General features: G+C 43.1%; 1 protein-coding gene across 2 annotated transcripts in view; it reads right to left on the reverse strand.

The window, feature by feature from the left end:
- ABCB6 (ATP binding cassette subfamily B member 6 (LAN blood group)) overlaps positions 1–14,196 on the reverse strand; it is a 39,537-nt gene extending 25,341 nt beyond the window's left edge. The window contains exons 1-4 of one of the 2 annotated variants that reach the window (XM_063288927.1): positions 14,091–14,196; positions 11,583–12,114; positions 8,378–8,515; positions 3,092–3,281 (exon numbers count right to left, since the gene is read on the reverse strand). In XM_063288927.1, the coding sequence (XP_063144997.1) occupies positions 3,092–3,281; positions 8,378–8,515; positions 11,583–12,098 (844 nt within the window). In that variant the 5' untranslated portion in view covers positions 12,099–12,114; positions 14,091–14,196. Of the gene's footprint in view, positions 1–3,091; positions 3,282–8,377; positions 8,516–11,582; positions 12,115–14,006 lie in introns of both variants that reach the window. The other variant, XM_063288928.1, reaches the window with a different exon arrangement.
- Positions 14,197–16,798: the final 2,602 nt, after the last annotated feature.

The raw sequence follows: 16,798 nt of genomic DNA on the forward strand, positions 1-16,798 counted from the left end.
CATTCCTCTGGCTTGTGAGTTTTTAAGAACTCAAATCCTTAATTCCCTCCCTGGAAACTGACAAGCAGCTGAATTCTGCCCCCCACCTCCAATCCATAATCGCAGTATGAGTCAAAAGAAACAGGTAAGTATGTGGAAATAGGTGAATATGTAGAGAATACTGGTGGTTGTTAGCCTTGAGAGATGAAAGCACAATTTCTACCAGAAACTGTGGATTAACACACATAGGCTACCCATAGTCCTTGGTCACTCTATCCGTAGCTCATAATTGTCCAGCTGTCCTGTATCTGCTGCTAGAACAGGCGGCCTTTTCACCACAGTAAAGAGATTCAGGAGTCACATTCCACCCATTTGGGAGGGAAGGTCTACAGGGAACTTTGAGAAGTACTGTAATCCCCAACACCCTGCTGGATACTGTCATGGTGTGCATCACACCAGAACTGTGTCATCCATTATGGATAACAATGTCACTGGCAGTGTGCTTTATGGAACATTGCTCGCTCCACTCTGCCACAGCCCCAGGCAGAGCACCTTGACCAAGAGCAAGATTGCTAGGGAGGGGGGATGAGGCTGAAGTGACTTGCTGGAGAGCACTACCCGCCTTTCCCCGCTTTCTGTTTGCATGCGTGCATGCGTGTGAGTGATTAAACAAGTATATTGGAGGCACGGCCATGTGCAGCCTAATAGCCTCACAACTAAAGCATGCCCATCATTCCCTGCTGGCACAGACAGGAGGCTGAGCAAAATGGATCGCTGGCTTGACTCAGCAGGGATAACCACATTCTTAAGCCTATTCCTGGACAAGTCTGAGCTTTAGAATACCAGACAGCTGCACTGACAAACTAAGATTGGATAGAGGATCAGGTTAAAATCTGCAGAGCACAGCCTCCTCCAGGTGGGCCTGAGGAAGACAGTATCCCTGCCCTGGAGCTACTTAACATGTAGGGCAGAGCCTTCCCAGCTCCCAGATTCCTTCCCATCAAGCCATTTGGTATGCCGTTTGCAGTTCCATGCCTCCCACCCGCATGGATTCTTTTGTAAAGTCTAAAAGTCAGGGCTGAAAGGCAGGTCTAGAGTCCGCCCCCCCTATTCAGATACCTCTCAATAGCTGCCCTGAATTGGCACTCACAGTGCCCACCAGGGCATGGGAACCTGGCACACATCAGCAGCTTCCGCTAACAAAGAGCCACCACTCCTCTGAGAAATTCAGCAGAGAGTTAGTCTAGAAGCCTGCAGGATAGGAGGTCACAGCGGGGCTCAGGACTGACAATCTGGTGAGAGAACAGGGAGAGGCATTCGGGAGAATTCAAAAGGCTACTGAATTCACGTCTTCCCAGTCAAAAGGACTAGCTTGGTCCCCAGCCCTATAAAACCCGACCCCATAATTACCCAAATCATGTACCATAATTTTGCAGATAAAGATGCAATTTTCCACCTAGAGATCAGAGTCTACATGAGATGGAAAAGTTGGATATGGAAGAAGGGCAGGGAAGAGGGCAGAGAAAGTGGGGATAAGACAAGAGTGGTTGGGGAAGTGCAAGGTGAAGCCACAGTTTACCAGGAAAGGCTTCACTGAAGTTATGAGTCTCGGTGAGAAACAAAGATAGAACACAGAGTAGGTTGATGAAAAAGAGCGCTGTTTTGTGTGGGACATAAAAATGAAGTGGCAGAACTATAGACAGTACATTTGTGGGTAGAAATGGTGCATGCATCATATTTCTTTCGGTACTTTTTATCACATAAAGGAGCACTCAGATCTGATCTTCCCCCTCAAATCTGCAGCCTCAAGTAGTACGGTTGGGAGCTTTGTTATCCCAATCCATTGCATCACTCTTTGCAGATGTATGGAGGTGCTTCAAAGGGACAAGAGGAACATGTCTTGACACATACAAAGCTCATTCCTACCACATGAATTAGAATCCTCCTGTATGTGTCAAGCATTTTGTCAACAATCACTCACCCTGGGGACTGAGGTTGGTTAACAGCCTCTTCAAACATTACATTGCATGTAATTCTTAAAACAAGTGCTCGGTAAGGACTCACACCCTGGAGAGCTTCCAGATGGCTAGGGTTCTTTGAGACATGTATTTGTAACTATCAGAAAATAGCTAACACCAAGCAACTGAGCTAGGTTGGTTGAAATTGACCACTTTCTATAAAATTATTCTGCACCCAGTAAACAGCTATGTAAGGGCACCCTCTGCTGGTTAGTTTGGAGCATTAAGCAAAACAGAGGACAGTTCTTAGCCCAGCCTTTCTTGACCTTTTGACCCTGGAGGAACCCTTGAAATATTTTTCAGGCCTTGGGGAACCCCTGCACATTCAGGTTCAAATATAGCCCAGAGGTTACAAAATTATATTTGTTTCATGTGCAGGCCTGTATATATGCTTAAAAACTTACCTCTTGAATGTGAAGTTGCCTAAATTTGAAATAATTTTAAAAATAAATCGTGATCTCTCAGGGAACCCCTGGTGGCCTCTCATGGAACCCTGGTTGAGAAATCCTGTCTTAGACTGTTATCCTCCTTGCTGTGGTTACAAAACTCTCCCAAACACAGATTATTCTATGCCACAACGCAGGGACGGGCAACCTGAACTCCCTCCCTTACCCTCTTTTGTCACTCTTAAAGCCTTCCCTGATTGTATCACTGAGTTTGAGATTTTCATTGCTTTGACATGGGAAACAGACCAGATCAGAAGGGTGAACCTAAAATAGGCTTAGCATAGTTATAAAAACAATGAAGAAAACTCCACATACCCTCACAGGAAAAAAATCCCAGTTTGCCCTTGTGCATGACATGGCTCCTCTCATTTTGCATCATCAACCCACCCACTATATCCCTTAAACCAGTGTTTCTCAGACTTGGCAACTTTAAGATGTGTGGACTTCAGGTCCCAGAATTCCCTAGGCAGTGCTGGCTGGGGAATTCTTGAAGCTGAAGCCCACACATCTTAAAGTTGCTGAGATTGAGAAACATTGCCTTAAACCTTCCCACACTTCATTAAGTGCAACTCCTGCTAACCAAAAGTTTGACCAGCCCTGCCCCTGATGAATCACCATGCCTCCCTGCAAGTCACCCACTCTTCTTACCAATATGCTTGTAGTAGATGGGCACAAAGACATTGATGGCACGTTCCAGCCCCATAAGCATCAGACAGAATATCACCATGCCCTGCAGTGGGTAGTTCCTCTTTGGCCACATGTACTGTATAAGGAGGAATACCTTCTGGCCGATATTCTTCCATGTGGAGGTGTTCCGTCTGGCATTTGGAAGCAGGGGCTGAGATAAGGAAGAGAAGAGAAGTAAGTAAATTGGAAAGGAGGAGATTTGGGACAAGTTCCCTGGAAATACTTGAGAAGGTTGGCACCTGTTCAGTATGGCAGAGACAAGAGCTGGCAGGTAAGAAAAAGGAATGGACTTGGTAGGATAAGAAAAACATAGACTTTTCTTGTCAAAAGGCATAGAATGGCCTTTCCCATCCTGGTACACTTTCCAGAATGTTGGGGCTGCACCTTCAAAGTCCTAGGCAGCAATCTTGGTCATTTGGAAAGGAATTCTGGGAACTGTGATGCCAACTTATATGAGACCATCAGCTAGGGAAAGATGAAATAAGGAATGGTCAAAAAATCCCATGGTTTCTCAGTTACCTCATTTCGGGGGCAGAAAGCAATTTAGGAAAACATAATTAGAGTCCAGAGTGCAAAGGCTTTACCCAGAGCAATGTTCATGAACCCTGCCAACTAATAAATTAACATATATATAAGCAGGAATGAGTTACAGTGAACCATGGGTTCAGAGGCTCCTCCCTTTTGTTTCTTCTTCCTATGCAGCCAAGGAGACCACAAGCCACAATTAATTGCCTTGCCCAGGCACAGAATAGTGGTTGCAATAATCCCTGGTTAGTTTGAATAGTTCAACTTAAAATGGAGGTTTGAAAGTAGCTTATTTGAAACGAAGCACAGCTTAATCTTTAATACATAATTTACTACAACAAAAGACACAACAAACCATGATTATCTAAAAGCAGAGGCTTCCAAACATCTACTCCTAGCCAGGGGGGAGCATGTGAGCTTGAAGTTCATTAAATCTCCTTCTTCATGGTATGTGTCATAGTTTAGTGAAGAAGCAGACTGTTTGCAGGCCAGGGGTCACAAAGCAATTTCTGGGAGTCTGAGGGCTGCAGTGGAGAGGTACATAATACAAATAAGTGGGATTAGCTTTTTCCTTGTTTCTGGAGGGGATTTTTTTTTTTTGTAATGGGGTTCTTATTTTAAAGCTATGTCAAGCCTATTACTACAGGGCTTATGCTACAGGTTTTCCACCACATGTGGCCCTGTGGCCACAGACTGTCTGTTCCTCCTCTGGTATCATATCCAAACATAGCTTTTGACTTTGGCTATTTCCAGAGCTGACTGTATGGTGTGGAATCCTTCTTGATCCTGGGAAAGGCTGTAGCTCAGTGGAAAAGGTCACTTGTATACAGAAGGTCCCACATTAAACCCCAGCATCTCCAGATAGAGTTGGAACAGACTCTGGTCTGAAAGCCTAGAGAACTGTTGCCAGTTAGTCTAGAGTAGCTGAACTAGATGGACCAGTGATCTATGCTGGTGTAGCAGCTTTCTACGTTTTTACTGTACTGGGTCTCTAGTAATTTCTGTAAAACCTGCCGTTCTCAAATCATCCTTCAATTGAAAGATAGGAATATCCGATCCAGATTTATACATATTTGATACTAAACACCCATACATCATCTGCTGTATTTTTAAATATATAATGATTAGCTATGAGTAATAGATTTTTTAAAAAATCCAATGGAAGCATTTCAAAAGTTACTAGATAATGACATAACACATGTTGTTGTTGTTTGTTTTTTATTCGTTCAGTTGCTTCCGACTCTTCGTGACTTCATGGACCAGCCCACGCCAGAGCTTCCTGTCGGTCGTCAACACCCCCAGCTCCCCCAGGGACGAGTCCGTCACCTCTAGAACATCATCCATCCACCTTGCCCTTGGTCGGCCCCTCTTCCTTTTGCTCTCCACTCTCCCTAGCATCAGCATCTTCTCCAGGCTGTCCTGTCTTCTCATTATGTGGCCAAAGTACTTCAGTTTTGCCTTTAATATCATTCCCTCAAGTGAGCAGTCTGGCTTTATTTCCTGGAGGATGGACTGGTTTGATCTTCTGGCAGTCCAAGGCACTCTCAGAATTTTCCTCCAACACCACAGTTAATAACAACACATGTTAATCTTCAAATCTTTGTTGCAACAGCAAATATACCTATCCCACTGACATTTTTAGGTATTTAGGTCTCAGGTATTATTATTATTATTATTATTATTATTATTATAACAATGAAAGTACAATATCAACTGGAGTAGATGTGAGGTCTAATTTAACACTGTGGCCATATTTATACATAGGAGTAACCCAGGATTCTTGGCTTATACCACAGAGATGTATGCAGAACATTAACTCTTCTTCACTCTTCCCATTTATACATATGGATAAATCAAATCAGATTAAAATTTCTTGTGACATCCAATCCTAGGATCTGCTTTGTTGGGTCCATACAAGCTAGCAATGGTTTCACATGCTATGTGAAATCAGCAAATTGTAATGTATTTAGTAACAGTTAAACATAGACTTGGTGTGATATCTGAATCAGGCCAATGTTTATTGCTAGCTTATTGTCCTATTTTTGGATAGCACACTTCCCAGGGACTGCTTAGGACCTGATACTGCAACCAGTACTGAGTGAAGCTGGAGTTGGAAGAGAGAAAGTGTTGTGCCTTGCATCAAGGGAGTTTGGGTGTGGTACCAGGTTTTTAGTGTTTTTTATTTTTATTTTTTTTGTATGAAACTGTTTTTATATTATGGCTGTGAGCTGACCAGAGTTCTGGTTTTAAGATGGGCAGCCTTACAATATTTTAAATCCAGTCAATCAATCAACCCCAAGTTCAGTTGCAAAATAACAATGAAAGTATTTTTCCCCCCCAAAATCTTAGAAATTCATCAAATTTTGCAAGGTTTCAGAGTCCTTGATCCTCATGGGATTTTCATGTTCTTGCCCAAGACCTCATGAGATTGCAATAATGTAAGATTAGGTGATCTTGTGAGATTTTGAATATTTTATTTAATAAAATTTAATTATGGAATCCTGCAGGTACCATCTTGGGGGCGGAGGTCATGTGTACTGTGTTTTTGAGCACCAACATGGTTTTGAGGACCACGTAGTAGTCAGCATTAAGGATAATGTAGAGAACTGCTGGTACAACATAGTAAGTTTTCCCTTTCTTGGATTTTCTTACCAGCCTATGAGATGGGAGGAGTGAACAGGCTTCACGAACTAGTGCATGGTTCATAATCATCCAGGATAAACTTGGCTTATTTTTATGTAAAACTACAGTTTCAGTTTCTACCTGTGACCATTTAGATGCCCCGGAAAGCTAAGGCAGGACATAATTATTATTTTTTCTCTTTATAACTATAAAGCAGCAATACAGTAGTATTATATGCATGTTTCATAGACACAGTGACAGGGAACAGCAATTGGTGGTTGAGCAGATAACTGGTATCATGGGAAGACAATGCAATTTTATTTTTAAAAAATGAACATTACTTTTACTTGTAAAATTATGCAAATAAGAAAGTCTCTTTGATTTGTATAAATTATCCTGATGTCCCAACTCAGCTTCTTTGATATAAAAAATGTTGATTGCACTAAATGTAAGTAAAGCAAAGTACAAATCAAGGAAATACCCATACAACACTCTGCTGAAGATTATTCTTCTAGGTTATTTTATTTTTTATCCTCAGATAGAAATAAATACTTAAATATTAAAAATATAGCAGAACTGGGAACATTTGTAGTATTCTATTTTAGATACCACTATGAAAGGAAACAATTACTAAATTTGTCTATAGAATCGGCTTTATCAACAGAATGGAGGAGAAATTCTAGCTGCTGCTGGATTTCAACTCTCATAATCTCTAAGCGCTGGTCTATACTGTAGTAACATTTTATCAGGTCTAAAACTTCTTATCAAAAAAATAACATTATTATATAGCACTCTTTTTTCCAGAGGGAATCCCATAATATATTTCAATGTGTTCTACAAATATTATCACAGGACCAAACTAGACATGTATCTATTTTTAAAGCATGTTTATCATGTTTAATATTATGTTATCATATTAAAACATGCTTATTAAAAACATGTTTACCTATAAAGTATAGAAGGACCCTACTTTTAATATAGCATGAATGTGTGGAAGAGAGGAACAAACCCTTTCTTTCCCAATCATACCTTAGCATCTTCAAACCACTTTTTCCCAGTTTAGCATAAATACTAGAAGTAAACTGGGTTGGAGTAAATAGTTTTGAAATATCTGAATGCATCAAGGTATAGGGACTGAACCCTGATTTTGCTTCTTTCCAGGGTGCATTCATTTGATATAAAACTTAGATATCACATTACTCCAACTCTGTAGATAAATGGGCATTTATTAGACGTATATATTACAAACTCAGCACTACGAAAGAGTCTTGAGCACCTGCAGGCATTACCCCTACCTTCTCTCATTAAGCCTGGCCAGTTTCTGAATAGCACGTACAAAAGAGCTGCTGGTAGATTAGCCACCAGTTTGGCTCAGAGCCACTGGATTAGCCCCATAGCATGTTCATGTCACAACAGCCTTAAACTTCTTCCTCAGCCTGTTATATGACATAAATTCTTCTTCCTCTTTAAAGTCCTGGCATTTCTGAAACAGTACAACAATGGAGGCTCCTGTAGAGCTGAATGATTCTCAGAAATTCAGCAGGTGCTGCTCCATTATGGGGTACCCTGTTTGGTATGGCTCGCGGTAAGGGATGAACTGATTTTTATTGTAACAAACCCTGATTTAAAGCCCCTGAGCTTTCCACAGTGGGACAAGGCTGAAGAATCCACACAGTTTCCCCAAGCTTCCTTTTGTTTTTCAGAGTTTCAGTCAGAAGTCCTCATTGGCTCTTCTGCTTGAGTCAGTTTTACCTGAAGGGGGCAGGGATTGAATCTGGCACCTTCAGCATACAAGCACCTACTCAGTTACCAGGCTATCAGTTCTCAGTTGCCAGAAAAGGCTCTTATTCTGTAACACCATGGCATTTCTAATCCCAATCCCATCTCCAATCCAGATCAACAGCCTGGTAAACAGGAGTAGGCACCCTCCAGATGCATTAAACTAAACTTTCATTAAACATTAAACTAAACTCAAGGGGAGCTATATTTGGGCCCCCACATGCTCTGAAGCATTTCTTCCCTTCAAATCTGAAGCTCTGCACAGTTCTAGCATACAAACACAGAACGAGATTTATCCTGGATAGGAGAAAAGAGACTCACCTGGCTGTTTTCCACGTCCCGCTCATCTTCATTAATTAGAAGCATGTAGGGTTTTCGGGGAAGCCCTGGGGCCTTGATCCCCAAAGCGAAGAGGGTGAAGGTGCCGATGTAACGTAGGAACCACAGGCTAAATTGGACCTGGGGGAGTGGATCTCAGGTCAGTGTCATTCTTCAGCAGCAGCTTCCCTTCTTCCCGCCCACCACCACCCCTCAATGGCTACAAACCAGGCAGTGCTTCTTCTCTAACACCCAATTCCACAGTCAAATGGAGGAGAAGCTGGCATTTCACTGGCCAAACATAAATTCTAAAGCACTCAACCAAAGACTGGTCCAACAAAACAATGGTCAAAGCACTGAAAACACTAGTTTATTAATACAGTGGCCAAGAATAGAGAGAATTGCATCAGTTACAAAAAGCCCCCACATTTTTTGTTGCAAATCCCAGAGGCAGTCCCTCCCAGTAGCTTTAGGGAGCATTTAGTGGGAACCCTGACCTCGAGGCACGCGATTCCACTACCTGGTGGAAGGTGCTTCCTGTTGCTCCTTGAAGCCTCTTCCTGTCCCATAAGGCCTGCAATTGCAGCACGGGGACTCTAGGAGAGCTCAGTCATGTGACCGAGCTGGCAGGGCAAGGGAAGGGATCAGGGGCAGGAGAGGCTAGCTTTTAAGTGGGGGCTGTGACACAGATGGGGGGATGAGACCCCAGGGACCCTCTCACTGGCAATTTGCTCTCCAGCAACAACCTGTCCAAATATTACAACTGCTGCTACTTCTCCTAGGCTGCCCCTTGCCCTAGGGTATCCTTAACCTACAGTGACCAGATGCCCTTGATTTCAGAAAGCTGTCCTTTAGATTTATTTAATTTAATTATTTAACTTAATTATTTTATTTATTTACCAAATTTATATGGCTGCCCATCTCACAGGAAGTGACTCTGGGCGGCGTATAGCAAAAAATATAAAAAACAATAAACATGTCAAAAACAATCAGACTAAAAAGTTTAAAAAAGCATAAAACACACAAGAGATTAGATCAGCAAGGGAGTCACCTCCAGATTTCACTGGTCCCCTGAAACCCCCAGGCCGGATGACATAGTCAGGTCTTGAGGGATTTCCCTGGTTTTGGTCTTGAATTTTCCTTTGTAAAGCAAAGTTATAAACACTAACAATAAAAAAATTTTTTATCCTTATGAACCTCGGATTTGCCCCTTTTCCAGGTTTGTCCTTTATTTTTTCCAAGAAAATAGTCATAGTATCTTAACCTCATACAATATGCAATGGGATAAGAAGCCAACAGCCGCTACTCCAGCTCTACCAACCCTTATCAATTCATGCGGGGACCCATCAGCGCTAGTTAGGCCCAAGTTCCCACACTTTTAAGTGGCTGTATGGAGTGGCATATGGGACGTGGCGGCGCTGCGGGTTAAACTGCTGAGCTTGCTGATCAGAAGGTTGGCGGTTCAAATCCACGTGACGGGGTGAGCTCCCGTTGCTACTCCCAGCTCCTGCCAACCTAGCAGTTCGAAAACATGCAAATGTGAGTAGATTAATAGGTACTGCTTTGGCGGGCAGGTAACGGCGTTCTGTTTAGTCATGCCGGCCACATGACCACGGAAGTGTCTATGGACAAACGCCGGCTCTTCGGCTTTGAAATGGAGATGAGCACCGCCCCCTAGAGTCGGACACGACTGGACTTAATGTCAAGGGAAACCTTTACCTTTACCTATGGAGTGGCATAGCTGCCTACTCAGAGAAACAAGTCTAAGGTTGGCCTGAGGTTTAGTAATAGATGCAAGTTAGGAGAACATTCTTGGACTCCTACTCCCCACCATCTCTAGTAACAGAAACGCTATAATGTATAGACAATCAGATTGTGAACCTGACATAAAGTGTTTAATCTGTGATGTGCAGTAAAAAGCAGGGGTCACAAACATGGGAAGGAAGCGATGGGCAACACATCAATAAACCAGAGATATGCTTTTAAGCAAAGAATGTGCACTACAGATGGAATCACATCCTGTCTGGTTTTTCAAGTTTTAGGGCCAGGCAACCTGATCTTCTGAGAGATGCCCTTTTGTCTCTTGGTATTTCTAGAGGAGAGGAGAGGAGGAGGAGGCAGGCCCTCATCCCTTGTTTATTCTTGCCAGGACAAAGAAATAGGAACTCAGCTTGTGGCTAGATCTGCTGGGATAGGGAATTTGCATAAAGTCTCTTCCCCTTCTATCAGCATGTAAATGAGAAAGTGGCCTGCCCTTCTTGCCCTCATGTGAAACTGTTAAGCAACGATGATTCAGCAAAAACACGCTGCCATGAGCAAGCTGAAAGGGAAAAAAGGACAAGCAATAGCTTGCACCAGCAGCAAGTTCTCGCAGATTCATTCAATGTTAGCCCCACTCCCTCTTTAATTTCTTTTCTGTAAAATTTCAGCCTATAAATAATCTCTCATAAGTCTCAAACTTGAAAAAAGAGAGCATCTGTCTCTGGTATAAGAAGTCTTCAATTGCCTGGCAGATCAAAAGTCTCCACTAGCTGGAAAAAAAGAAACTATCCCCCCCCATTAACCGTAATACAACTAAAATGCACCTCACGCCAAAGTTGACATTTATATCACTGACAATGGCTCAGTATATTTAAGACAGCCTGTGGGACATAATATCAACATGTCTCAATCAACATGTCTCCATACCAAATCATTTCTGATTTTTCTGTCTTCAATTGAACTTTAAAGTTACAAAGCCTTGTCTCTGGCAACTCAGTTCTACCTACATCCAGGACGGATCAAGTAAGCAACTCGTTATTGACTAAAAAAAAAATCTTTGTTCTACTTTCAGAATAGGTTACTGCTATTTGCTCAATATAACTGATTCCTATGATTTACTACTGCACATGAAATCTATTTTCTGATTACCGACATGAACTATGATTCAGATGGGCTGGGTTCATACATTTACTGAGTCACAGCTTGAACCATGGTTTGTTGAAGATGCCTGAAGGCTTAGTTCACACATAAGGCTGAGTTATAAATTAATAGTAGGGAACATAAGTTTTCCAAGATGAACAGCTTCCAACGCTCTTTGCCACTGGCCAAGCCCTGCTGTAAATCATGCTGTACAAGGCACAAAAGTTAGGTTCACTTACTGCCAGAGAAACTGTACCATCTTCCCATACCACAACATCCCCATGACCTTATCACTGACTTATCCTACCTTTTGGTTGGTGTCTTTTAATTCCCACCACCAGAGTGGGCTGTTCCAAGAGATGAAGGCCATATTCTCAGAAGCAAAAGCTAGAGCCCAATAGAGGAGAAGGATCGCTCCGTGGCCTCTGATCTGATCCTGCACCATCACCCTGGTGCGTTCCAGGTGCAGCAGCCCAATTGAGGTGGCCCAGCTCACGGCTGACAAGCAGGTATTCAGCACCATATATCCATAAAGTTCTTGCATGCCCAGCACTTGCCACAGGAAAGTGCAGAAGGGCATCAGGGCGAGGAGCAGAGAGACCAGGATTTGGGTATAGTACAGACGGGAGCAGGGGATATACTTTGGTTCCATGGTGCGGCTGAACTGAGCATAACAGGTATACTGTAGGGCACCCAATAGGAGACAGACACTGAGTAGTACTGCAGGCACCAGCGTGAAGTAGAAGCAAGGGGAGAGCCCCTCCTGAGTCCACACCAGTGCCAGGGACTCATTTCCCTCACAATAGCTATGTAACACCACCATCTTGCTGGATGAGAAGCTGCAGAGACACCAATAAAAGAAACAGAGGGAGAAATTAGGAAACACATTCAGACTCATTACATAGAACTTCAACCCCGCTGGCATGCCAAGTTCTCTCTGACTTGTAACAGAAATACAAATTTATTCATTACATATATACCACCTACCTCCCAAGACTCCAGGTAGTTTACAATAATAGGATTAAAAACATAAATAATCAAATTATAATTAAAAAAACACATCCCTCAGCAACTAACAAAAATAAGGCAGCAGCCCAGTCACCCTAAAATCACATCACGAGCACAGCTATACTGGCATATAAATCTACACAGCCATGGGTTTCACTCAGTGGTTATCTACATTTCTTTTTGATGCTTATTTTTTTATTATGTCATCAATCATCATCATCATCATCATCTTAGGTATTTTATATGTATTGACCAGGCTCAAATTATCCTACTTCGGACACATTATGTGAAGACCCAGCTCTCTGGAGAAGGCTCTAATGCTGGGTAAGATGGAAGGAAAGAAAAGAAGAGGACAACCAACAGCAAGGTGGATGGACTCAGTAACAGTGGCGATGGGTGCACATTGGAAGACCTGAAGGACCAGGTCAGGGACAGATTGTCATGGAGAAGATCTATTCATGTGATTGCTAAGAGTCGACACAGACCGGATGGCACATAATCAATCAGTGTTATGTGTATGATCCCCAACCTGCAATAGAGGCCAAGCTACTGAGGAATTTTGAGAGATGCAGTGAAGACATTTGGTTAGCACCTGATGGGAAGAACTTCTGGGAACTGCAGAAAGTGCTTCTGTTATTGGACAGGAAAGGAATTTTCTTAATATACTTGTGTGGGTGTTGCTTTGGAGTAGACATGAAGTATATTGTGCTACCAGAGCTCAGGAAGCTTGTCCCTGACTCCCAGAGTCTTTTGTATCTCTTTTGACTTCTAACTGACTTCATGAGGCTAGATTTCCCATTGCCTAAATTTCTTCAGGCCCAATTAGGATTCTGTTTTGCCTCAATATCCTCTTTTCAGGATTAGAAACAAAATCTTGCTTCTGCTTACAAGACTAATATTCTTATGCCTTCCTGAGTGCCTATCTAGGTATTGCTCCTCCCCATTGTTTCACTGTGTCCTTTCAGACAACATTTAAATAGTACTTGAATGTTATGTTGTCATGACTACACTTTGCACGGGGTTTACGGGCAACGGGCAGACCAGTGCCCTGCAGTCTTCCTCAAGGCCATCCCCACAACAGCCATCAGCTGTTTCTCCAGGGCCTGTGAACTTTCACAGAAAAAATGGTGACTCGACCAAAGACGCTCCCGGGAGCCCAAGGCTGAGCCTAACAGCGGGAGCTCCAGCCCAGGCCACGTGGGTTATGGTGACAGGCGCAGGACTCCAAACACGCCTGCTCGCCGCCTTCCAGTCTTCCGCTAGTGCTGCAATAGCTGTTTGACCAGCGTTTTCAATCCAGTCTGGTGCTGTTCCACCGGATTAGGAAAATAAAAACCCTTGGTACTAAGTGAAGCAGAGGGATATGGCCCGAGGCTCTGAATCCTTATCGCAGCGATGCTTCACTGTGCTCGAGAATTGCTGGGCTCCATCTCCCATCATCCGCAGCCATCACGTCCAACTGCACCCTGGCTTATCTGAAAGTACTCTATCCGATACCTTGTGCGGGTCCCGCAATCGGGAGAAAGGGCTGGTGTGGGATCTACTGAGAAAGCAAGGAATCAACCGAGGAAGTGCAGTGCGGGGAATCGGAGGTGAGGATCTCCGGTCAGCTGAGCAGATGGAAAGGCTGCCCCCAGGCGCGATGCCGCAGATGGGTTGCTCGTCGTCCAGGCGCAGTGAGAAGTTGGGGAGAGCTACGCGGAGAGGCGATTCGACCACTCACCTCGCCCCCGTCCTGCTAGCCGGCAAAGGGACTCAGACGCTTCTGTTTTAGCCCACCCAGCCCCAGTGATTTTCAAATGCCTACCGGGTAACGTCCACTTGCCTGCACGAGTGCCGTCCGGTGCAGCACGTTTCCACAGAGCAGCAGAAGCCGCGGCAGACCGTGCTGGCTTCTCCCGGGCCTCAACTCCGCCCACGTACAGTACTTGCTAGCAGACTCCCCCTGGGTCTTAGCTGCCGCCCTTTCCCTTCTCAAACAAGTGATCGAGGCTCCTGCGTGCTGTTTCATTTCTGTCGCTTTTAGACTGAAAACGAGTGGTCGGTGAAAGACAGTTTTAATAATGGACCACCTCCGGCTCCCGCCTGCCCCCTTCCCGTTGCTCCCGTTTAATAAAAAACGAGCACGTCAAATTTTAAGAAGCAGCACGGTTTAATGACCAGAGTTAGCACGATCTAGAGAAATTAGCGTATTCAGGCATGAGTTGCATTGAACTCAGACGTATTCCATAAAATAAACGTTCATAGCAGCACAAGTTTAAACTATGGAAATCGTATGAGCTTAAGTTCAAGGTGGTTGTGAAGATAAAATGGGATTACATGTCCTGCCTGCCAGGCTGAGATCATTGGTGGAAGATGAAGATATTTATGTGATTCATGCCCAGCTGCTATATACTGTTCATTACTTAACTGAGCCAAGGGCCCAGCTTCAGCTCTGAAATACTGATGAAATGAAAGAATGTTTATGTTTGAACATACAGAGGGAGTAGGGATACCATATATGGGCTGCAAACAGGGATGTTCACAGGGTATTTTACCATACCCTGGGTATAGTAAAAAAAATCAGGATGGCAGCCTTAACAGCATGATTGAACCTTTGCTGGTTTTGTGTGTGTGTTGCACACATGGTACATGTAAAAAGCAGGCAAAGCTTCGATTACATCGTCACAGCTGCCATCTTGACTTTTTTGACCATGCCTTTTGAACAACCCTGGCTGCAAAAAATCCAAATCACCGCTAGATAGCAGCAGAGACACACCAAAACTTCCTCCCCTTGCTTCCATCTGGTAATCAACCAGATTTTTGAAACCTAGTTAAGCATGCTTAGGGGAAGCATGTTTTAAGAGGCAGAATGTGCTGATATTATGGGTCTAACCATCCCAAAGGATCATATCTAATTTCATACATTTGGACTTTTAAGGAAGAAGAAATAAAAGGAAGATGACTTAATTTGTCCTGCTATGCACCAAGAGCTAGCCTAGGTTGTCATTTTCAGTCACCTGCATAGCTGGAAATGTCTGAAAAAAACAGCAAAAGGATCCTTGCCTTCTACAAGAAATCCTACTGAATCCCCCAACAATCTGAATCTCTTAACAGCCTGTAGTTACATGTCAATGAAACCTGTACCACAAAAACCTCTTCAGTGACTTTCTTCCAAAGATGGTAAACTTGGGGTAAACTTCTGAAAATTCTGTTGGATCCAGGGCACACACATGTAACATGGGCTTCAGTCTCAGGGGGCTCAGTATTTATAGGGCTTCCCCCCCTTACAAATGAGGTGAAGTCTTGGTGTTAATTTTAACAGTAAGAATAAGCATATTACAAGTTCATTTTTGAATACCTATTACTGTATATATGAAAATGGGCTCATCTTGTATTTCAACGTAGTAACTAAAATAGTTAGGTTGCTTTGATGAACTTCAAGATCCTTGACTTAATTTGCAGGACATGTCTCATAAACCTATTGCTGTATTGCATATAGCTCCCAGTTTCTGTTTTGCAGCATCCATGGTCTCCATAGTTTGTTCTCTCTCTCTCTCTGCTATGATTTGCTCTAAAGAGGTACAGAAACAGAAACAAAAAGGCACCCCAAAAAGCAAAAAAAAAAAAAAAAAGAGTTTGTTAATACAGTAGTTTTGGATGCGTCTTCCCCAGTGATTTCACTGTGTCATTAGACCTGCCCCTGTGCCTTTCAGAGGCTGGATAGGGAGAAAGAAGTCATAACGCCCAGCAGCTCAGAAGATGTGTTTCCAAACTCTAAGGTATCTGTATTTTCAACCTGGAAGGGAATACCTGGTCCACATATCACATTCCTAATTCCAGGAAAAAAAAAAAAAGGCAGAGCAAAAAATGGAAAGGTGTAAGTACCTCTATATAACCCCCACCCAAAAATAATTACATTCCTTTGTTTTTGCAACCTGGCCCTATTGGGACTTGCTCCTGAAGTTGTTCTAAATATTCAGAGTAGGTGCAGAGCTGGAAATTAGGGCTAATACTCAATTCTAAAATATCCCCATGGTGTGCAGCTATTGTGCCGATCCATTCACTATGGATGTATTTCACCATCTTTCCCCTTCATGTTGTGCTTACTTACAAAGCTAAAATTCAACATATACTAAGCAAACTATAGTACATCTGCCTTTACAAAGAATAGCCCCAGCATTCGGGTAACACACAGCTCTGAATGCAACATTTGCAGTTCCAGTCCAGACTGTACTGTATTCTTTGTACAATACTAGTTCTGTGATGGTACATGTAGCCTATATAGTCAAAAAGCACCAAAATCCCTCTTGGTTTCCAGAAATGACGTTCCAACTTAAGAAAGTTTGATGAAATTGGTGTGCTTCTTGACCTTCTAACTTGTGCAGGTGTGTGTATCCCAATGGAAGTTAAATGAGGAATCACATCTGTCTTAATAAGGTCTCAAAGTTGGTGACAGGAGATTTGGAATTCAGCTTGGTTCATTCTGCAAGTAGCCAGTACTAAGAGGCAGTGGCTTTATGCTGAGAGACACAC

Source organism: Candoia aspera, chromosome 1 (assembly GCF_035149785.1).
Source record: "Candoia aspera isolate rCanAsp1 chromosome 1, rCanAsp1.hap2, whole genome shotgun sequence".
Taxonomy (NCBI): domain Eukaryota; kingdom Metazoa; phylum Chordata; class Lepidosauria; order Squamata; family Boidae; genus Candoia; species Candoia aspera.